General features: G+C 42.9%; 1 protein-coding gene across 3 annotated transcripts in view; it reads right to left on the bottom strand.

The window, feature by feature from the left end:
* Positions 1-24,386, bottom strand: part of IL15RA (interleukin 15 receptor subunit alpha) — a 44,194-nt gene extending 19,808 nt beyond the window's left edge. Inside the window, exon 1 of one of the 3 annotated variants that reach the window (XM_046011764.1) lies at positions 23,695-24,386. In XM_046011764.1, the coding sequence (XP_045867720.1) occupies positions 23,695-23,797 (103 nt within the window). In that variant the 5' untranslated portion in view covers positions 23,798-24,386. The remainder of the gene's footprint in view (positions 1-23,694) is intronic. The other 2 variants (XM_046011765.1, XM_046011766.1) reach the window with 2 other exon arrangements.
* Between the last annotated feature and the right edge of the window lie 265 nt (positions 24,387-24,651).

Genomic DNA, 24,651 nt, shown 5'->3' with positions numbered 1-24,651 from the left:
ATACACTGTTTTAAATATACAAAATACTGCATAACAGAAAGGCAGGGGATGGGAGATTTTAAAGGACCCCGCCACAGGAACTCAGAAATCTTGGGTGAGCTAGCACAGGAGAGGGAAAAATCCTGCCGAGTGGGGGTGTTCAGTGCCTTGGCCCTACCACGTTGCCTGCTACGTGAATGTGAGAAATGCAGGAAATCCTGGAATTAGGAATTTTTGTCTTTCTCTGAGCAAGTGAAGGCAGCTTGGGGAAAAAACTGAAGGCGAGAAGGCTTGCAAGATCATCTGGGAGGATTCTGGACACCCCTTTGGGAGACAGCCCGCCCCCCCCCCCCCCCAGTCACTCCCAGCAGACCGGGCATGACAAAGTGCATGCCAAGTGAAACCTTTTCTCAGGCGAATGTCACCAAAGGAAAGGAAGAGTCAGAGCTAGAACGATTCGAGTTTTCTCCAACTGGTACAGCTGGGTTAAAATGTCCGTCTTCTTATGATTAGAATCCGAAAGCTCTGAGCAGATTTAGACCCCACGACTCTCCTCACTATGAAAGTCCCCGGCTGCAGGCAGCGTCCTGGGACATGCCTGCTCGTGCACATCATCTCATTTTGGTGACATTTCTACAAAGAGGTGCTCAGTAGATCTGCAGGATAAGCTGGCCTCATGGCTTGAGGGCTTGACACCTGGTGAAGTTCTCTCTCCTCACGTCTGGGTTTTGGAATGTACCAGGAGCAGAGGGTTCTAGTCTGAAAGTCTGACGACTGAGCTACCAGCGTGTGCTGTCAACTGTCCGGACCCCAAGTGGTTGAGGTGAGCTCAGTCACTGCCCGGATCTGACCTTGGTGCTAGGTCTCAGGGGGACGGATTCTGGAAAACGTGACCGTCTTCTGCAGCTCCGCATGTCACAGTGAGGATTCTGGCTTCCAGAACATGAATCCCCACCCATCCTGGCAAATGTAATGTTTCTGATCTTAAGCTGGGTGTTCCGAGTGGGGCTGGCTTCCTTCTGTCTTCCCCAAGTGAGCCACTCTTGTCTGATTTCCTCAAATAGTCCCTGTGTGTGCTTTCCAGCAAGCTGAGCCTCTTTGGGTTGGGCAGGATCTGGGGTCCGCTTTGACTGGCCATGGGCCCCCAAATGGCAGCTTTCTCCTTCCTTCTTACCTGCTCCCTGTGGGTTGGCCTGTCTCTGCCCAGAAACCCTAGCTTTTGGGACTAGGGCCCTGACCGCCCCCTGCCCAGGTCTTACCCATCTCCAGAGAGCAGTCCCTGGATTGTCACACTGCCCAGCCACTGGCTTGGGTTTAGATGTCCAAGAACAGCTACTGGAATTGGCCAGGACACATACTCACCCCCTGGACCCCTAATGCAATGTCCCCCTGGCCAGGTGGGCCTCCTCAGAGACTAGAATCAGAGGGATCCCCCTCCAAATTCAGAATGTGGTCAGAACAATCTCCTGGAAGGGCCTGGCAGCCCATAGATAGACCAGCTCACCGGCGGGTCAGCGGTCAGCCTCTCCCCTCCTCCTTCAGGAAGGCTCCCAGTGAGCTCTCCTGGCTGAGGTTCCAGCATGCCTCCCACCCGAGCCCATGGAGCTATGACAGCCCCACGGGGGAGGAAAGCCCAGGCCTTACTTTCGTCTTCCTGGTCTCAAGAAAGGGAAATGCATTGTTTGATTTTTGTTCTTAATCCGATCACTGACTTCTCTTTTCAAATGCCATCGGCATGGAATCTTACATTTTGCGCACTACAGTACCCCACCGTGCTGCTCTGATAGCCTCCGTGTTCTCTCCTCACTCACGCAGCCTTGAGAGCCGACGCGAACATTTCCTCTTCAGTGACATCATAAGATCATCTTCGTTCTCACTCACCAGTCTTCTGAAAGCGCTATTTTCGTACTATTTCTAGAAACAAAGCCAATAGAAGACAGAAGAAATCTATCTGCTGAGACTTAGGCCCTTCACCATCCCTGCCTCTCTCTCTCCCATCTGTCTGGTCTTTGGGTTGTGTCCTGTTTGCCCGAATCCCTTCCAAAACATTTTTATTCACCAGGTAGTGCTCGGGTTCTATTTTAATTTCAAATAATGTTCTGAACCTACTGATTTTCTCTCTCTCACCTTTTTTTTTTTTTTTTTTTTTTTTAAATCAGTCTCTGCTGTTTTCTGTGTTGTTTCCAGATTCGGGATTTTTGTTAGCAAATTCTTCTACGTCTCCTAAGTCTTGAAAATACTCTCCTCCATTTAGAATGGTGGTTTTCAACCTTCAGCGTTTGTGGCACACTTTGAATTAAAACACTTGGGACCTGTCACTCAGGAGGACTTACATGGCGACCGTGTCAGCCAGAGTTATAAAGAATCGCGGCTACCACCGAAGGCACCCGTGCTAACGCGTGACTCGTGAGGCTGGCCTTTGGAGCTGGTGACTGTGTGGGGGGGACAGTCTGCTGAGAACACGAGAACTCAGAGTTCTTACACGTTTCGGTGACTCTGCAGCCTTCTCTGTGGTAGCGTGACTTACCCCCCGGCTCAGATTCACAGCACATAGTACCCCTCTCAGCCCATCCCCCCACCCCGCCAAACATTGTGTCCTTGCGGTGTGTTCACGTCAGTGACGGTGAAGGTGACAGCACACAGGAAAGGGTTCACAGGAGACATGCTGTCCGCACAGCTGGGAACCACTGCTGTGGAAGGAAAAGCGAGCTGGGACAGATACTCAGTAAACGGGGACAGGCTTACAGCTGCAGCAGATTCTCCTCCGAAGCCCTTTTCTGCTGTTAAATTTGAGGGCAAATGTCTACAGTCACTGTCAACGCTTCCCTTCTCGGTGATCTGTAGGAATCCGTTGCCGTCAATGAGAAAGATGATTCAGTCCAGGTTTCCCGCCATTGGAGGAAGAAGCTGTGACTATGGAACGGGGAAAGGATGACTAGATGTGCCCTGTGGTGTTAGAACTGGGTTGGAGATATCGGTATGTAATCGTCGTACGTGTGTTCGTGTGTGTGTGTGTACATATGTCTGTACGTGGCAATGTGTCGTGTGTGCGCGCGCGTGTGTGCGCATGCTCTAGCTCTGTCATATGTGTGTGTGTGCGCGTGCGTGTGTGTGCATGCTCTAGCTCTGTCCTCTTACGACACCTAGAAGCAACAACACAGTAACAGTGAGCATACTTGGTGCCCAGATCTTGGTCTTCACCGAAAGAAACCATGACTACTTGGAAAAAAGCCTGATTGCAGGGCTAGGATGGGGAAGACATTTTTAAAACTTTATTTTTAAAATAAATTTTTAGTAATTTTATGATGTATCTTTTTTTTAATTTCTTTTTTTAAAGGATTTTATTTGTTTATTTGAAAGAGAGAGATTGAGAGAGAAAGCATTAGAGGGGGTAGGGTCAGAGGGAGAAGCAGACTCCCCACTGAGCAGGGAGCCCAATAAGGGACTTGATCCCGGGACTTCAGGATCATGACCTGAGCCAAAGGCAATTGCCCAACCAACTGAGCCACCCAGGCGCCCAATATATTTTTTTATTTCTTTCTTTAGTTTTAAAGATTGTATTTACTGAGAGAGAGACCACACATGGGGAGGAGCAGAAGGAGATGGAGAGACATAATCTTAAGCAGGTCTCACGCGCAGCATAGAGCCTGACCTGGGGATCAATCTCATGGCCCTGAGATCATGACCTGAGCTTAAATCAAGAGTCAGATGCTTAACCGATTGAGCCACCCAGGGGCCCCGCAGTTTGATCTTTTTAAAAGATCAAAAGATGAGCCTGAATATCTTGTACCAGAAAGTAAGGAAATAGTCAAAGAAAGATGGTGACATCATCGGGAAGTCTGAACCGGCTCTCACTGGCCACATCTGGGACCATTTGAGTATCAAAGCAAATAAAGAGACTAACAGATTATGGAACAAAATAAAACAAAATTCCATAAGTCTGTACTAATATAAATAAATAAATAAATGAATAAATAAGTAAGCAGGGGAGAAGAGAAAGCCCTCCTTACAGCTAGCTTTACAGTATAAAGAAGGAATGACGGAGTAAGAGAAGAAACAATGGAAGCTAGAATGAGCGGATTGAAGTTGATAAGGGACAGATGTTTATACAGGGAGTGGATTGCACTAGGTCAGTTTAGCTAAGCTGGACACATTCCCTGAATCCCCTTCCCTGCATGGTGCCCAGTTAACCTGTAGTACAACCACTGATCTTGGGACAAGTTAATCTCACGTGCCTCCTGATATGATTCACTGAGGAGGACACAACATCACACCTGTGCTATTTCTCCCCCAGATCCATAATCTGAATCTAATCATGAGGAAACACTAGATGAACCTAAATTGAGGGGCATTCTGAAAAACAGCCTGTATTCGAGATCAAGAAAGGTAAGGCAGGGCGCCTGGGTGGCTCCATTGGTTGTATCTGGCTCTTTTTTTTTTTTTTTTTTTTTAAGATTTTACTGGTATGAGAGAGGCAGAGGAAAAGAGGAGAGAGAGAAGGTGGGGGAGGAGCAGAGGGAGAGGGACAAGCCGACTCCTCACTGAGCATAGAACCGGACCCGGGGCTCAATCTCAGGACCTGAGATCATGACCTGAGCTGAAACCAAGAGTCAGACACTTAACTGACTGAGCCACCCAGACACCCCAAGTGTCTGACCCTTGATTTCGGCTGGGTCATAATCTCAGGGTTGCAGGACTAAGCCCTATGTCAGGCTCCATGCTGGGTGTGGAGCCTGCTTGGGATTTTCTCTCTCCCTGCCCCTCTGCCCCTCCCCTCCCCCACCCACAGGCATGCAGGCTCACTCTCTCAAGAAAGAAAGAAAGAGAGGGCGCCTGGGTGGCTCAGTTGGTGGAACGACTGCCTTCAGCTCGGGTCATGATCCTGGAGTCCCGGGATCGAGTCCCGCATCGGGCTCCCAGCTCACTGGGAGTCTGCTTCTCCCTCTGGCTTTCTCCTCGCTCATGCTCTCTCTCACTGTCTCTCTCACTCAGATAAATAAATAAAATATTAAAAAAAAAAAAAGAAAGAAAGAGAAAAAGAAAAAAGATAAGGAAAGGCAGAGGCAATATTCCAGACTGAGAGAGACTAAAGAGACATGACATGGCAATGAAACGCCCCTTGTGACCCTGGATTAGATCCAGAATAAGGGAGAAAATGGTGAACAAGGGCATTTGGGGGACAACGGACAAAATCTGAATATGACCTGAGTGTTAGATAATAATATTGTGTCAAAATTAAATTTCCTGAATTTAGATAATTGTTCTGTGATTACCTGAGAGTGTTGTGTTTTAGGAAGTTATGCTAGAGAACGTATTCTTAGGAAATATATCCTGTGGATTTAGGCATAAAGGGGCATAATGTCTCCAACTTACCTTCAAATGCTGTAGAAGAAAAGGCACATGTGTAGTAAGTGTCTGTGGTTAGAGATGGGGATGTTAAAGCACTGGGCAATGTGTAAACAGGCGGTGAATCTGGGTCAAGAGTATTCAGAGGTCTCTTCTGTTTTTGTGGTTTTACTCTAAGTTTGAGGTTGCATCAGAATAAATAAGTTTAAAAATAAGCAAAGTAAGTAACTAAACAAAAACCACTTGGTGAATGGGGCTTCGGTCCTTTGAGGACTGCTCTTTTAAAAAATATATTTTATTTATTTGACAGAGAGAGAGAGAGGGAGAGGGAGAGGCACAAGCAGGGGGAGCTGCAGGCAGAGGGAGAGGAAGAAGTAGGCTCCCCGCTGAGCTGAGCTGAGCTGAAGGCAGACGCCTAACCGACTGAGCCACCCAGCTTCCGAGGATTGCTCTTGAAGGAAACTCTAAGAGCCTTTGACAATTCAAGCCAAGATTACAGTTTAGTCGGGAAAACGTTCTTGAATTATTTCCCTACTTGTGATTTCCAAAGTGCTGACTTTCCCTCTTGCCTTGTCCCGTAGTCACACCGTTTCGTGTTCCTCCTTCCATTTCCAGGGTCTAAAGTAGTGTTTGCGCTCTCGCCACATTCAGTGTTCTGATTGCGGCTTTGGCTTGGTGTGTGAGTTCCTCATGGCCATGTTTGAGTCCTTGTTCTGCCACAGCAACTCTGCTCCTTACTGCCTTCATCTTCGTCTTAGGCCCTCTATATCAGCGATTCCCAAATGTGAGCGTACAGTAGAACCACCTGGAGGGTTTGTTAAAACCCAGAGGGCTGGAACCCCCTCCCAGAGCTCCTGAGTCAATAGGTCTGGAGCCAGGCCTGAGAATCTGCATTTCTAACCAGTTCCAGGTGCTGGTGATGCTGCGGGAAGCGTGCCCCATGCCCCATATAGAACCATGCTATCTGGCATTCACAGGTGCGGAGCCTCCCAGCGTCACACCAAGTTACTTTCTAGTGTGGATTTAAAGCTTCTCTTGAACTTCAGAGTCACTGCTTGTTCATACCTTTCGCTGGTATCGATACCATCAATGAAGATTTCTTTCACAGGTTGTTCCTGATGTGCTCTCCTGAATATCTAGTCTAACAGTCTTTAATTGGACCCAATTCCCCCACCTCTGTCTAAAAAATGTACCCACCCACCATGCACATGGGTGTACAGGCATGTGTTTAGTTTGGTAGTACCATGGGTTTGGCTCCATGCAGCCAAAAATCTTAAATTTGTGTCTTTGATGCTTTGCTCTATGTTAACATAGATGGGGAAATACTTAGAGCTGGAGCGTGGGGTGGAACAGGCAGGAATGGTCATAAAACACTCCACTTGAGAAATATTTAACAGTAGACCGGAGCACATAGTCCCATAAAAATACTAGATGCTGCTCTATGATAAAATGTTCTTTCCTCCTGAGAAAGTCTGGATTGACTGTACACCTTTGGACCTCTCAGGTAATATTACATCATTGGTGACTGGACAGTCTCCCTTCAGCCACAAATCGGTGATGCCAGAGGACACGAGAGACAAGAAGTCCCCAGAGGGGAAGGCTAGGCAAAGACTAGATTTAGCTGGTAGGAGTGTATTTAGCTGGTTTTTCCTTACCTACTCCTTTCCTTCCTTATGCCAAGTTTGCTCTTTGATGTTGACAGCATCATTGTCTTGGGGCTGGAGGAACTTGTGAGATCACAGAGTCAAGCTCTCAGCCTTGGCCCCTACCATGGGTTATTCTGAAACTTTGGAAGGGAGGGACAATCTAAGAACCCCTACCTCACCCCAAACACCACACGTACAGTTTCTTCCAAGGCCAGTCCATCTTGGGGGGGGTTGCAAAGACATCTGACACGAAACTATATTTGTCTTTTTTGTACCTGATTATTTCACTTCAGAATATTGTCCTTAGCGCAATTCCCATATGCCACAGATATTACATCATTTCCTCTCTTTTAAAGGCTGAATAATATTCCATTGTTATGTATATATCATATTTTGGTTATCCATTCATTTGTTGATGGGTACTTGGATTGGTAACACGTTTTCGCTGTTGTGAATAAGGCTGCTATTAACATGGATGTACAAATACCTCCCTGAGACCCTACTTTTAAATTGTTTGGGTGTATACCCAAGGTGGAATTGCTGGATCATAGTGTAATTCTGTTTTTAACTTTTTGAGGAACTATCATACTGTTTTCCACAGTGGCTGCACCAGGTTGCATCCCACCAATGGTGCACAAAGGCTCCTTTTCTCTACATCCTCTTGTTTTTGCTGTTGACAGTAGTCATCTTAATGGGTATGAGATGTATCTCACTGCAGTTTTGACCTGCATCCCCCTAGGGATTAGAATATTTTCACGTACCTACCTCCATTTTTATATCTTTGGGGATAAAAGAAGTTCTTTGCCCATTTTTGAATCAGGGTGTTTGGTTTTTCTTGCTGAGTATTAGGGGTTTTCCCTACATTCTGGATGTTAATCCTTTATCAGACATGTGACTTATTATATATCTTATATGATCCTTAATCTTTTATCAGATACATGACTTGCCGATGTTTTCTCCCATTCTGTGGCTTGATTTTACTCTCTGAATAGGGTCTTTGGGTGCACGAAATTTTAAAATTTTCATGAAGTCCAATTTGTCTGCTTTTTCCCTGTTTGCTGTGCTGTTCGTGTCAGACCCAGGAAATCACTGCAAATCCAATGTCAGGAGGCTTTCGTCCTATGTTTTCGTCTAAGAGTTTTATTTTTTTAGGTCTTATAGTTCCATCTTTTATTGATTTTTGTTAATTTTTGTATATGGTATTATGTAAGGTACCAACCTCATTATTTTTTTTAAAGATTTTATCTATTTATTTGACAGAGAGAGATCACAACTAGGCAGAGAGGCAGGCAGAGAGAGAGAGGGAAGCAGGCTCCCTGCTGAGCAGAGCCCGATACGGGGCTCGATCCCAGGACCCTGGGATCATGACCTGAGCTGAAGGCAGAGGCTTTACCCACTGAACCACCCAGGTGCCCCACCAACCTCATTTTTTGCATGTGGATGTCCAGCTTCCCCAGCACTGTTTGTTCAAAAGACTGTCCTTTCCCGATTGAATGGTCTTGACACCCTTGTCAAAAATCATTTTGTCATACACGTGGTGGTTTATTTTGGGGCTTTCAGTCTATTTCATTCATTTGTATGTCTTTCTTAATGCTCATACCACACTGTTGTGTTATTATAGCTTTGTAGTAAGTTATGAAATCCAGGTGTGTGAGTCCTCCAGTTCTGTTTTTCAAAATTGTTTTTGACTATTTGGGGTACTTGTGATTCCATATGAATTTTAGGATGGGTTTTTCTATTTTGGTAAAAGATATCATTGGGATTTTGGTAGGAATTGCATTCAATCTGTAGATCACTTTGGGTAGTATGGACATTTTAATAACATTAAATCTGTTGATTTGTGTCTTCTTTCATTTCTGTCTGCAGTGACTGGTAGTTTTTACTGTACGGGTCTTTCAGCTCCTTGGTTAAGTGTATTCCTAAGTAATTTTTTTTCATGCTATTGAAAATGGAATTGTTTTTGTAATCTTCTTTTAGATTATTCACTGTTAGTGTATAGAAATGCAACTGATTTTTGTAGGTTGACTTTGTGTCCTGCTACTTTTCTGAATTCATGCATTAGTTCTAACAGGTTTTTTGTGGAATTTTAAAGATCATACCATCTGCAAAAAGAGGTAATTTTACTTCTTCCTTTCTGATCTGGGTGTCTTTTATTTCTTTTCCTTGCCTACCTGCTGTGCTAGAACTTTCAGTGCTATGTTGAGTAGACATGGTGAAAGCAGACATCCTTGCCTTGTTCCTGATCTTAGAGGAAAAGTTTTCAGTCTTTCTCCACTGAATGTCATGTTCACTGTTTTTTATGTATGACTTTTATTATGTTAATGATGTTTCCTTCCATTCCCAGTATTTTGAGTATTTTTTTTTTCATCATGAAAGGTTGTTGAACTTTTGTCAAATGCTTTTTCGGCATCAGTTGAGATGCTCGTGTGTTTCCCCCCTTCATTCCGTTAATGGGGTATGTTACACTGATCAATTTTCATATGTTGAACCATCTTTGCATTCCCGGAATAAATCCCACTTGGTCAGGGTATATGATCCTTTTAACATGCTGTTGAATTCAGTTTGCTAGTATTTTGTTAAGGATTTTTATGTCAATATTCATAAAGGTTACTGGTCTGTAATGTTCTGTTCTTACAGTTTCCTTATCTGGCCTTGTTATCAGGGTAATGCTGGCCTTAGGCTAAGTTAGGAAATGTTCTCTCTTCTTTAATTTTTTTCTACCTTCTTGGTAGGTTTTGTGTCTCTAGGGATTTGTCTGTTTCATCTAGGTTATCCAATTATTTATACAAAATTGTCCATAGTACTCTCTTACAATCCTTTTCAGTTATATAGAATTGGTAGTAATGTCTACACTTTCATTTCTGATTGCATAATAAAAGTTATCTCTTTTTCTCTTAGTTCATCTAGCTAAAAGTTAGTCATTTTGGTTGATCTTTCTGAAGAACCAACTTTTGGTTTTATTGATTTTCTTGTATTTCTGTTCTCTACTCCATTTATCTCTGCTTTAATCTTTGTTATTTCCTTCCTTTTGCTTACTTTGGGTTTCGTTTGTTCTTTTTCTAGTGCCCTGAGGTATAAAGTTAAGTTATTGACTTTAGATCTTATTTTTTAATGTAAGCATGGATAGCTATAAACTTCCCCCTTAGCTCCATTTTCACTATGTCTCATAAGTTTTGGTATGCATGTTTTCATTTTCATTCATCTCTAAGTATTTTCTAATTTCCCTATGATTTCTTCTTTGACCTTTTGGTTGTTTAAAAGTGTGTTGTCTGGGACGCCTGGGTGGCTCAGTTGGCTAAGCGGCTGCCTTTGGCTCAGGTCATGATCCCGGTGTCCTGGGATCGAGTCCCACATCAGGCTCCTTGCTCAGCAGGAAGCCTGCTTCTCTCTCTCTTTCTGCCTGCCACTCTGTCTGCCTGTGCTCATGCGCTCTCTCTCTGACAAATAAATAAAATCTTTTTTTAAAAAAGTGTGCTGTCTAATTTCCACAAGTGTTCTAGTTTTCCTTCTATTATTGATTTCTTACTTTGTCCTGCTATGATCAGATTAGACACTTCGTATGATATCTGTCTTTTTAAATCTATTGAGACTTAATATGTGGCCTAATATATGGTCCATCCTGGAAAATGTCCTATGTGGATTGAGAAGGATGTATATTTTGGTGGTCTGTTATTAGATACATAATTATTTATCTTCTTGCTATCTTGAACCTTTTATTAATATATAATGTCCTTTTTTGTGTCTAAACTTTTTGGATTTAAAGTCTATTTTGTCTGATATTAGCTAGTACAGCCATCCCTACTCTGTTTTGATTACCATTTTCATAGAATATCTTTTTGCATCTTTTCACTTTTAATCTATTTGTGTCTTAGGATCTTAAGTTTGTCTCTTATAGACAGTATATAATCAGATCATGTATGTGTGTGTGAGGGTGTTTTGCCAGTCTCTGTTTCCATTAAAGAATTTGATCCATTTACATTTAAAGTAATACCAATAAGGAGAGACTGACTTCTGTCATTTTGCTCTTTGTTTTCTCTGTGCCTTATAGCTTTTTTGCACCTCATTTTCTGCATTACTGTCTTTTTTTATGTTTAGCCTATTTAATGTCATGAAATGTTTAAATTTCTTAATTTCTTTTATGTCTATTCTATAGCTATTTTATTTGTGGTTACCATGGGGATTACACTTAACATCCTAAAGTTATCACACTCTAATTTGCATTCACACCACCTTAACTTCAATGACATAAAAACTCTGCTCTTTTATAGCTCTGTCACTATTGTTAGTGTCACAAAATCACATCTTTATACATTGTGTGCCCCAAGACATAAGCTAATAATTCTTCAAAATGCATTAGTCTCTTAAATTATGCAGAAAACAGGATTTGGAGTTTTAAACCAAGGTTACACTAATGTTACCTTTTACACTAGTTTTTCTTCTTCAAATATATTAGTCTCTTAAATCATGTAGAAAACAAAAAGTACAGTTACAAACCATTGTTCAGTAATACTAGCTTCAGTAATTGTCCATGAATTTACCTTTATTGAGATATTTGTTTCTCCACACAGCTTCAAGCTAAGTCCCAGTGTCCTTCTGTTTTGCCTTGGAGGACTCCCAACATATACTGAAGTTTGGGTTCAGTGGTAGTGAACTTCCTCAGCTTTTGCTGATCTATAATGTCTTAATTTCTCCCTGACTTTTGAAGGATACTTCTTTTAAGACTCACACAATGTGGGTCTCTTGACAGTGTCCCACAGGCCCCTCAGGCTCTGTTTACCTTTTTTCAGTTTTTTTCTTTCTGTTTCTCAGACTTGATCATGTCTGTGGTTTCCACTTTCCAATTTGTTAATTCTTTTTTCTAACTGTTCAAGAGGCCTAACTGCTAAGAGGCCTGTCTCTATATAGTGGTTAGACCTTTTTTTTTTTTTTTAAGATTTTATTTATTTATTTGACACAGAGAGAGAGAGAGAGATCATAAGTAGGCAGAGAGGCAGGCAGAGAGAGAGGGGGAAGCAGGCTCCCTGCTGAGCAGAGAGCCCGATGCGGGGCTCGATCCCAGGACCCTGAGATCATGACCTGAGCCGAAGGCAGAGGCTTAACCCACTGAGCCACCCAGGCACCCCTAGACTGACCTTTTTAACGTGTGTCCTTAATAACATGGAAAAGGTGTTCGATACCTACAGCCTTCTCCCCAGCTATACAAGAACCTTAGAGATGCTTCAATGCCATCACCTGTTATTATTTTCTCTTCCTTTGGGTCTTTATTTCACTGTCTTTCTTAAATGACAGTTTTGTGCAGCATGGACTTCTATGTTAGCAAGAAGTTATACCTTCCTTCCATAGTCGCCTGTTGTTGTTGAGCCATCACTCAAATTTGCACACCTGTGCTGATTTTTTTTTTTTTTTTAAAGAATTAGCCAATGAAGCCTCTGGGTCTGGAATTTTTTGTTGGAGTTGTTTTAAACTGCAGCTTTAATTCCCTAAGGTATGAGACAACTCAGGTTATTCCTGAATGGGCTTTCATATTTGTCTTTAAATGAATTTGTACATTTTACCTAAGTTGTCATATTTATAGCCATAAAGTAATGCATAATAAAACTTTATGACCCATCAGATATTTCTAGGACCTGCAGTGATGTTCCTTTTCATTCCCAGTGTAACTCATGTTTATTCATTTTTCTTCTTGATCAGTTTGGCTAGAGATTTACAATGTTGTTGATTTTTTAGTTTGATCAACTAAAGTTGATCTTTAGTTTAATCGCTTCTCTATTGTTTTTCTGTATTCAGTTTCACTGATTTCTGCTCTTATCATTACCATTTCCTTCCTTCTGCTTGGGGTTGATTTGCTCAGTGTTGTCTGGTTTCTTCAGGTAGAAGCTTACATCATTAATTTGAGACTTCTTCTCTAATACAAGCACCTAATATGATTAATTTCTTTCTAAGATCTCTTTTAACTGATTCCACAAATTATAACGTATTTAAATGTATTTTTATTATCATTCAACTAAAGACATTTTCTATTTTCCCCTTGTACTTTCTTCTTTGACCCACAGGTTATTTATAAGTGCTTTGTTGAATTTTGATATACCTGAGGATTTTCCAGATATTTCTCTGTTAAAGCATTCTAATTTAATTCCATTGTGGTTACAGGACATATTTTGTGTAATTTCATTGATTTGGAATTTGTTGAGGTTTGCTTAATGGCCCACAGTATGGTCTCTCTTGGTGAATGTTCCATATGTATTTGAAAAGAATGGGTCACCTGTTTGTTGGACAGGGGTCTTCTATAAATGCCACTTAGATGAAAGTTTTGATCTTCTATATATTTACTGGGTTTTATTCCTATTAGTTTTTTGTTTTTGTTTTTGCTTTTTTTTTTTACTGAAGGAATAGTGTTAAAGTCTCTGACTATAATCCTGGATTTGTATTTTACTTCTTTCAGCTCTACCAGATTTGCTTTATGAATTTTGAAGCTCCATTGTGTAGATGCAAACACAATTAGGATCTTCATGTCTTCTTGGTGAATTAACTCCCTTATTATGTAATGTCCCTCTCTATCCCTGGTAATATTCCTTCTTCTGATGTCTCCTTTGTTTGCTATGAATACAAATACTCCAGATTTCTTCTGATTACTGTTTGCATGGTATATCTTTTCCCATCCTTTTTCTTCTAACCTATCTTTATCTGTGTACTCAAAGTTGCTATTTTGTAGTCAGCATATAGTGGAGCTTTTTTAAAAATTTAATTGAAGAATCTCTGTTTTTTAATTGGTATGGTTAGATCACTTACATTTAATGTAATTATTGATGTGGCTGGATGTAAACCTACCATTTTGCTAGCTGTTTCCCATTTGTTCCATCTGCTCTTTGCTCACTTTTCCTCTTTCCTGATTGCTTTTGAATTGACTGTTATTTATTATCCCACTTTATCTTCACCATTGCTTATTTTATGTACCACTTTAGATTATTTTTAGAGGTTTCCCTAGGGTACACAATATACATCTTTATTTTATCAAGGGCTACCTTCACATATTACTGTATCACCTCACATATAGTTAAGAACACTACCAAGGCATACTTAGAATGTCACCCGCTCATTTTTTGCAGTCATACATTTTACTGTTACATATTTTATAAATGCAATACTTTGCTATTTTTGCTTTAGACAGTCAAATATTTTTTAGAGTGATTTTAAAGAACTAGTATGTTTTATTGGCCTCCATTTTGACCATTTCCAGTGTTCTTCTTTTTAGAGATCCAAGTTTCTGTTTAGGATTCTATGCCTTTTGCCTAAAGAATGTTTTTCAGTGTTTCTTAGAGTGTAGGCCTGCAGGTGATGAATCCTTTCACTTTTTGTTTGTCAGAGTCTTTCTTTTGCTTTGGTTTTCAAAAGATAACTGGTTATTCTGGCTATAGAACCCTGGCTTGATGGGGTGTTTATGGTTTGTTTTACTTTAGCATTTTAAGGATGTTGATCCATTTTCTTATGGCTTGAATAATTTCTGGTAAGAAGTCTGCTCTAATTCTTATCTTCATTCTTTTGTGTGTAATGTATCTTTAGCCACTTTGTCACAGTTTTTCTTCATCTTTGCTTTTCAGTGGTTTGAATGCAATGTGTTTAGATGTGAGGGTGTCTTGGATGGGAGAGGGGTGGGCGTTTATCCTGCTTGATGTTCTCTGAGCTTCCTGGATCTGTGGCTTAATATCTTTTTAAAATCTGGGGACATTCTCAACTGTTATCTCTTCAAATACTTCTTCTGCTCCATTTTCTTTGGTTTCTGGAATTCTCGTTACATATACATTAGACCATTTTCTGTTGTCCGATAGCTCTTGGATACTTTGTCTCTCATTTTTTTCTCTCTCACTTTTTCTTCTTGTGTTTCTGTTAGAGTAATTTCTACTGACCTGTATTCAAATTTACTGATTCTTTCCTTGGATGCATCCAGTGTTCCAATAAGCCTGTTGAAACCTTTCTTCATCTCTATTACTGTTTGTTTGGTTTCTTTTTAATTTCTAACATTTCCATTTGACACTTTCCTATGGTTTCTACCTCTCAGCTAAAATTCCCCGTTTGTTCAGAAATACTGTCCCTCCTTTCCACCAGAGCCTTTAACAGGTTAGTGATATTTATTTTAACTTCCAGTCTCAGAGTTCTGGTTTTTGGGTCACCTCTGAATCTTTTTATTTCTTGTCCCTTGATAATGGGATTGTGGCGTTGTTGTTTTTGTGTCACGTGATTTTTGATTGACTGCTGGACTATGTGTATAGAAATGAGGTAAATAGTATTTATACCTGAAAATGGGAAAACTTCTTTGGCTAGACTGATGGCGTGGGGGAGCTGAGTTGAGCTAGTCAGTTGTTGAATTAGGTTCGGATTTTGTTGTGCTGAGGTTGCCTTCAGAACACCGCTGGGTTCTTAAAATCTTTTTTAAAAAAAGAATAAAAAGGGGTGCCTGGGTGGGTCAGTGGGTTAAAGCCTCTGCCTTCAGCTCAGGTCATGATCCCAGGGGCCCCGCATCAGGCTCTCTGCTCAGCAGGGAGCCTGCTTCCTCCTCTCTCTCTCTCTCTGCCTGCCTCTCTGCCTACTTGTGATCTCTGCCTGTCAAATAAATAAACAAAATCTTTAAAAAAATGTATAAAAGAACACCACTGGGTTCAAATTCCTCTAGTGTTATCTTGGGCATAGGGTGGGTGCTGGAGGGCCAGAGGGATCTTCTGTGTTCCTAATCCACCCTCCTCCCTCATCCTTCTCTGTGTATCTAAACCCCAAGAGGGTATCTCCACACTCTCGCCCACCACACTCTCAGTGGTTGACTGCTGTGCTGGTAGTCGGTGCATGCTGGCCTGGAGCCAAGAGAAGTTTTCTGCTGAGCCAAGAGAAGTTTACTGCTGTCTGTGTCCCGTCAGTTAACTCAGGCAGGCCCTGTGTGTCCGGCTCTTGGACTTGGAGCTGTCAATCATGTTGCTCCTTACTTACTTGTCATCAACTTCTCCCCTGTATCTTCACAGGTTTTGTGTAGGAAAAAGCCTCCTTCCCCTTGTTCCACAGTAGTGGACCTCCAGCAGTAATGGGCTAGGATCCTGAGCCAGGACTAAGTATGAGCGGGCTAATTTCTGGACTTACTATTCTGTTCCATCAATATATTTGTCTGTTTGTTAATCTGACCCCCATACCACACTGTCTTGATTACTGTAGCTTTATAATTAATCTGTTAATCATTTTCAGAGTTTGTTCCCTTACTGAATTTTAGAATCAGTGTATCAGTTTCTACCAAAAACAAAACAAAACAAACCTGTTGAAAGTTTGATTGAAATTGCATTAAATCTATAGATCAAGTTGGGGAAGAAGTGATATCTTAATAATATTGAATCTTCGTAATGTCTATAAACACAGTATCTCTCTCAATTTAGTTAAATCAATTTATTTAAATCTTCAGTAATTCATCTCAGAAATATTTTGTAGTTTTTGGTTACTGATTTTATACATTTTTTTTGTCAGATGTATTCCTAAATATTTCCTGGTTTTTTTTTTTTAATGTCAACATAAATTTTTTTTTTAAATTTTTCCAATTTTTTTCCATTTCTGACTGCTTATTGCTGGTATATTATATATTGATATTTGTAAGCTAATTGTGTATTCTGCAATTTTGCTAAACTCACTTATTCTAAGAGCATTTTTATAGATTCCATAGGATTTTCTATGGAGATGATCATGTCATGAGATTATTTGAGTATATTTCATGATTCCATTCTATCCATTCTGTTGGCTCACTAACTGTGATTCTTTTGATCATACGATTTTGGTGGTTGCTTTAGGGTTCATGGTATATGTCTTTATCTCATCACAGTTCACCTTCAAGTGACATTATACTGCTTCACATATACAGTATAAGAACCTTAAGCACTATCCTTCCATTTCTCTTCTCACAGCCTTTGTGCTCTTGTGGTCATACATTTTGCTTCTACATGTATTATAAACACCAAAATAGATTTTTTTTTTGCTTTAAATACTTGATTACATATTTTATTGGGTCTGTATTTTAATAGATATTTACTCTCTATTACTCATCATTTCTGAGTGTTTTGTGGCAAGAGGATTTTTCAGAGTATCTTTCTGCTGAAAAGGGAAATCTTCTAGTGGTCTAATAGATTGTGAATGGGCCTCAAAGAATGATAATAATTGATAATAATAATTGATATATGAATGCACAAGGATGTCCATATACTGAAGCCAGCCCCCTTAGCCACATGATGGCCCCTTATTTACCCTCCAAAGCTGGGCTCTCTCAAAAGGGCACGGGAGGGGCGCCTGGGTGGCTCAGTGGGTTGAAACCTCTGCTCAGGTCATGATCCGAGGGTCTTAGGATCGAGTCCCGCATCGGGCTCTCTGCTCAGCGGGGAGCCTGCTTCTCCATCTCTCTCTGCCGCCTCTCTGCCTACTTGTGATCTCTGTCACATAAATAAATAAAATCTTTAAAAAAAAGGGTACTGGAGACAGCACATTTGATCGTATGAGTGGCCTTTCTTCCTAGAGACCCCGATCACGTCTTTTGACACTTCAGTGATCATTTCTCTATATATTTTCCCATAACGTTATTCCTTAGATATTCCACATAAGCAAGTGTTGCCTTATTTACAAACTTGTGAGCTCTTTGGAGGTGGTGAATGTCTCTCAGCATTCTCTGGTGCTCCCACAGTGCTAACCCTAGCACGCGATAGGTGCCTTCTGGGGCTAGTGGCTTATGAATATCAGAGAGGAATGGATGAAGTAATGTCAATAGTTATAAATACAAGATTCTGGGATTTTAGAAACTCTTAAGTAGCCAAAAAAAAAAAAAATTCATATACAAGTCCTAGTGATCATAAATGAAGTCACCAAATAGTGGGCCGGGCCACACCTTTCTCTACTTTGTAGAACTCATGAATCAGACTTCTTTACCCAGCTGGCTTACGTAGTCTAATATAATGAGATTCCTTGGCCTAGTCTCATATATGGAGTTCAAAAGCTATTGTTAGCATGCCCCTCCCACTCTTTGAGTAGAATCAGAATCCGTTCCAATATTTTTTGGGGGTCTTATTCTGCCATTCATATGTCTACTCTATTCTCAGTGTGGTAGGAAGTATCAGATGTAAGTTCCCCCTCACGAAGCTCACTGTGACACTGAGGCATCGAAAACATAAAGGCCTCTATGTTCACAGCAATCCATTTGCCTTCATTATTTTTCTAACCGAAATGCCAGCCAAGCCAAGCCAACATGTTCATTTCCTTTTGGCACTCCCTGTAAGTACGCACCCTTCCCAGGTCATTATCTTCAACTCATCAATTCTGTTCTTTTTCTTTCAGGCTCCTTTTTTTTTTTTTTTAAGATTTTTTAAAAATTTATTTGTCAGACAGAGATTGCAAGTAGGCAGAGAGACAGACAGAGAGAGAGGAGGAAGCAGGCTCCCTGCTGAGCAGATCATAAATGAAGTCACCAAAATAGGACCCGGGGATCATGACCTGAGCCAAAGGCAGAGGATTTAACCACTGAGCCACCCAGGTGCCCCTCTCTCTCAGACTGCTTAATTGAAATTCCCAACCCACATTTTGTGCGGCAGATGAATTCATGTTGGTTGGGGTCCTTAAAGATTGGTTCGCGAGAGCCTGAAACAGCTGCGAGGCTATAGGCTGAAGGGCAAGCAAAAAGGAAAGTGGAAATAGAGTTTGCTTGCAGGGCTCGAGAGGAGAACCACCCCCTCTTCTCTCCCTTACTGAGACGGCCTCGGTTCAGGATTTCATCATTTATAAGAACTGTTGCAAAAGTCTCTAACTTGGCCGCCTGCCCCCAGACCCCCCTGACTAGAGTTCACTCTTCACATGCTTTACGACAGTCATCTTTCCCCCTTGCTGGTCCAGGAATGTCCCTCCTGCCCAGAGACCTTCAGGGGCTCCCTACTTCTCAGAAGAAAATCAAGTCTTTCCTAGTAGAAAACATTCAGATCACATCAACCGTGCATGATGAGTAACAGGGGTATGAGTGTATATGCATGGGGATTTTTATACATTTATTGACACGGTTACACACTATTTAGTAAAACCAGTTTGGCAAAAGTGCTTTAGCCCAAGACAAGTTAGTTGAAGTGATGATTTGATTAAAAAAGGATATCCCCAGAAGCATTTCTGCCACCTTATTTTAGAGTTTGAGATTTCCCTTGTTCTTTTTGCTCTAGATAGCTTACTTTTATCCAATTGTTCCTACTCTCTGCTTTTTAGAATATCAAACATTTTGAAACAACTGAAATATCCAGTCTACACATTGTAAGGAGCTGTTTAAACAAATTGTAAAATATTGTAAAATGTATGCATAAAATATAAAATGTATAAAATGTATGCACAAATATTATCTACGGTGACTTTCTAGTTCTAAAACCCAAAATTGCTTCCAATTCATAAAGTCATGGAAACATTACCAAACAAGATCTGCTGTAATTACTTAAAAATGATTCTGAAAAAAACCTCCAAATTCTATAGCTTTTTTGAGCTACTTCTTTTGTAGTTTTATTTTCTTTTTACAAAGTCAATTCAAATTATGACAAAAATGAGAAAAGGCAGACAACTACAGACACACACACACACACACACACACACACACTAACAACTCATAGTGTCTCCCTACTCAGTGATAGCTACTTCTAGATCTTCTGGTAAAAACGGAATGATATGATGCATATTACTTGAAAACAACTGCGTTTAATTTCTGCAGTCCTCCACTGTTGAACATTTAGGTTGAGTTCAATAAATCCCATATTTTGTGCATTTAAGTTTTTATGACTTTTTTTTTTTTTTTTTTTTTTTTTTGCTATGAGTAGCAGTACAAAACAATAATAACTAGATAAAATTGATCTGAAACCGAAAATGAAAGGTTTGGGCAAAACTCCCCAGAATTCTGAAAAATGGTTTTACACAAAAATTGTAAAACCACCTCAAAGCATATACTAATACCCTATGTAACAGAACCCAAGATGATATATTTATCTTCAAACAAATCCTCATCTTTAGCTGCTTTTGGCAAACATCTGCAGCCTTTCAGGCTGTGAGGATCTTTAAGAAGTAAATTCCTTCCTGCCCAAGATGATCAGTTTTCCCTGCAAGTAATGCTTTTTGACTAAAAACAGGTTTGTCTTACAACAGTTTGTTGTATCTGTTAGCACGGTAAACTAGCAGGAACTTATCTGAGACTTTACTATTTCTTCTCTTATGAGAAGAAATGGGCTTCTCTCTGTAATTTCTGATCAGGATCTTAGCACCAAGTAACAAATTTAATAATTTGTATCCACCTCCCTTCCAAGCTCATTTAAAAACATTAGGTGCAGGCTTCTCTGCTAGCCTTTTGTTCATCTTTACTCTATAACCACATTGTCTGGATTATTGTAACCTTGTAATAAGTCTCAAAATCAGAAGTGTTACTTCTCCAACTTAGAGAAAGTCGCTTTTCAAAGTTGTTTTGGCTATACTGGGTCTTAGGCATTTCCATGCAAATTTGGGAATCAGTTTGTTAGTTTTTGCAAGAAATTTGGATGTGGGGGAGGAATATGGTTACCTTAGCAATACTGATTTGTCCAGTCCATGAGCATGGTATATGTCTCCATTTGTTTAGGTCTGCTTTATTTTCTCTCAGTAGTGGTTTGTGGTTTTTAGTGTACAGGTCTTTCTCATCTTTTGTCACATTTATCCAGAAGTGGTTCATACATTTTGATGCTATTGCAAATGATACCTATATTTTTAAACTTCAGCCAATTGCTAATGGATAGAGAGATAATTGATTTTCACGGACTGATGTTTTGTCTACGGCGACCAACACTTATATGAACATCTGATGTTCAAAATAAGTGTAAGAGCAATTCAGTTGAGATCGTCTTTCAACAAATTGTACTGGGATGATTGGATATCCATATGCAAAAATCCCGAAACCAAGCCAATACGGAACTTTAAATCTGCACTTTGTATTATATAAGAAATTAACTCAAAATGATTCACAGACAGAAATGTAAAATCTTAAGGCTATAAAACATCTAGAAGTAAACCTTTGTGAACTTGAGTTAGCAAAGATTTCTTAGAGAGGACACTGAAAGCATAATACATAAAAGAAAGAAACTGAACTTCATCAAAATGAAAATTTTCTGTTCTTCATCAGACACTGTTAAGAGAATGGAAGGACAAGCCACAGACTCTAAGAAAATATTTGCAGATCGTATTTGATAAAGGTCTTGTGTCCCAAATATATAAAGAACTTTTGAATTCAATAATAATTCAACACTCAGTTTTTAAAAGAGCAAAGACGCTTTACCAAAGAAGATGTATTTGATGGCAAATAAGCACATGGAAAGATGCTCAACATCACTGGTTATTAGGAAAATGCAAATTAAAAACTATGAGAAAAAAATACAAGAGTCCACTACACACCTATTAGAATGGATACAATTAAAGAGACTGACCAACCACACACACACACACACACACACATACACACACACACACACACACACACACACACACAGTTTGGTAAACAAATGAGGTGATTGAATGTGTTAACCTTATTGTGGTTGTCGTTTCACAAGATGGACATATATTAAATCATCGTGTTGTATATCTTAAGCTTACACAATGTTATATGTCAATTACATCTCAATAAAGCTGGAAAAAATTTTTCAAAGGGGAAAAAGAAAAAAGACTGGCCCTACCAAGTTCTGACAGGGATGTGGAGAAACTGGAATTCACACATCACTGGTGGGAACATTAAAAAACACACACATGTCATATGATTCAGCCATTCTGCGCCCACTGTGTCCACCCAAAAGAAATCCAAGCCTGTGTCCACACAAAACCGATATGTGAATGTTCATAATAGCTTTAAGCGTAACAGCCCCAAACCAGAAACAACCCAGACGTCCTGTAACAACCGAGTGGGTAAAGGAATGGTGTGATACCCATGCAAGGTGTGATACCCATGCAAGGTGTGATACCCATGCAATGAAATACTTCTCAGCAATAAAAAGGAATGAACTATTGTTACAAATTATAAGATGGAGGGAGAATTCTCAGAACAATTCCCTTGACTGAAAGTAGCCAGAAAAGAAAGAGTACATTTTGTATGACTTCATTTATGTAACATTCTAGAAATGACAGCAAGTCAAGAGCAACAGAAATCCCAGGGAGGTGGCCTGGGGGATAGGGCTGGGTGGCAGGGAGGGGTTACTCAGGACAAGAGGAAATTTTGGTAGTGAGGGTTATGTTTACCTTCATAATCATGATGGTGGAGACATTTACCTCGAAACATATCAAATCATGTAATTAAGTGTATGAAGTTTATTATCTATTACATCTCGCCCAGCCCGTTCAGGAAACTACTAAGGAACAGGAGGAGCTGCTGAACAGCAGCAGTACCTTTGTGAGGTCCACAACGAGGCTGTAGGTGATGGGCTTTGGAGGTCCTGCTGGCAGAGTTCTCGGCACTTGCAGGGCTCTGAGTAAAGCTCATGTCACTTTCACACTGTGCTGGTCCACTTTCACACTGTGCTGGTCCAGCTGACCAGGTCACCAGCGTAAGTCAGATTCTTAGATGCGGCGCAGGGAATCCATAGACTCAAGAAAATAAAACTTAAGGAAACAACGGCAGAGCTACCGAGATCACACCAAGCCAGCCGGCGGCCACTGTGGATGGAACCTCTGGGCAAGTCCTGGGTAGACAGACTAGCGCGACTGGCTGTAAAGTATTGGGAGTCTTGCCTGAAAACACGCCCACCCCAACCGCCCACAACATGGGGTGAACTACTCTTGGAGAATCTATGAATGGGCTTTAATGGGGCCCCGGCCCCCAAATGAGATCGTGTGCATTCATGCATTTTTCTGGGGAGAGGGTTCCTGCTTTCATCGGACACTGCGAAGCTCCCTGACCGCAAGAAGCGCCAACAAGGGTAAAGGCAGCCCATCTCTCCTTCCTCCTCCCTCCTCTCTAGCTCCCCGGGAAGAAAACCGATGAGTCACGCCTTCGGTTCTTCCTGCCGAGATGACATCTGTGCGACCTACATTCGTCTGGAATACACGAGCCACCACCGACTTGACCCTTCCCCTTGCCGGAGCGCGCCCTCCGCCAGCCCCGGGGCGCCCGCGCCCTCGCACGGCTTCCTGCGGCTCCCGGTCCCGAGTGCAACCTGCCCAACACGTTTTCTCTCCCCGGGGACGCAGTCTCTACCGCGTCCTGTCCTGCCGCCACCCACTCGTATTATTTGCTTTTGTTCGAGGGTAGAGGCCGCGTCGCTTCCCGCGCACCCCTGCGGGCAGTGCTTGCCGTGCGGCAAGTGCGCGGCTTTCGCGGCGGGGCTCGGAGAACCGCCTTCCCGCGTTTCTCCAGATCGCTGTGAAACCACCCCACCCCCCCCCCCACCCCCGGAGCCCCCGGAGCCCCCGGAGCCCGCAGTGCAGACGCAGCTTCTTCCCTCTGCCTCGCGAATGCGGACGGCGTGGGATTCAAAGCGCGGCCGCCCGTCTCGCTGCCCCGCGTGAGCCCGCGAGCTGGGGCGGGTCGGCGGTCGGCGCTGCCCTCCCCACCGCTGCCTGCAGGTGTCCCCGTCCCCTCTCCCCGCGGGCGCTGCGCCCTTTCGCCGGCACCGAGCGGCGGTCGGGGAGGTGCGGCGCTCGCTGCCCCCCGCCCCCCGCCCCGCACGGGGCGCGCGCCTCTCCCTACCCGGCGTCGCGGGCTGGAGCAGCAGCAGCAGCAGCAGCGACAGCAGCAGCGGCGGCGCGGGGAGCGCGCGGACCCTGCAGCCCGAGGGCGGCCGCGGGGCCATGGCCGGACGCTGGGCCGCTCTCCCGCCCGCCGGGCCCTGGGCTCGCAGCGGCCCGGACGCCCCGCCGGCCGCGCGGGCAGACGCCGGACCGTCGCGGAGGAGGTGGCGGGCGCAGCTGCCGGGACCGGCCGCCCCGCGAGTGGCATTCGCTTTCGCTTTTGCTTTAGCCCCCGGAGGGCCGGGGAGAGGTGAGGAGCCGCGACGGATCCGTGACTCAGCATCCCCACCCCCTCCTCTAGAAAAAGCCCCGCGGCCGCCGTCGTGCCCCCCGCGCAGCCGCCCGCGTCCCCCGAGCGCCGCTGGCTGCGCGGGGCGGGGGCCGTCCCCTGCCGGGGCCTGGGGTCCTCCCCCTGCTCCTGTCTCCTCGCCCCTGGGGACCCCAGAAGTCCGTTTGGTCTTGTGTCTCGTCGCAGCGGGAGCCGGCGCCGTCGGGAAGGAACGCTTCTCTGGGCGCGCGGCTGCTGGGCGTTCGCAGCGGGTTTCTGCGGCGCCGGCCCTTCCCGCGCCCCGCCGGCCTCCGACCTCCGGGAACAAGTGTCCCGGCTCTGCGCGGCAGGCGGGCGAGTGGCCCTGGGCTCCGCGGCGGCCTCCGGGCCGGGTGACCGCGGCAGTGTCGCCGCGCTGTGGCTGTCGGCTGTCCTGCCCCCTGTGCCACCTGCTCACGCCTGCTGCGTCTCTGGCACCAGCGTTTTGTCTGAATCCGGTCGCGAATTTCTTCCCCCAAGAAAATGTCAGACACTTGAAGGGGGCGTGGGAGGCAGGAGCAGGTTGAAGGCCTCCTCTCCTCGCCGTGCTGCCTCTCTTTAGACGAGTTCTACTCTGCCGTCTTCCTCTTTCGCACGTGGGTTTTTAAT

Source organism: Meles meles, chromosome 7, assembly GCF_922984935.1.
Source record: "Meles meles chromosome 7, mMelMel3.1 paternal haplotype, whole genome shotgun sequence".
NCBI lineage: Eukaryota > Metazoa > Chordata > Mammalia > Carnivora > Mustelidae > Meles > Meles meles.
Note: the sequence above shows the minus strand (reverse complement) of the source record. Positions and strands in the feature narration are given on the sequence as shown.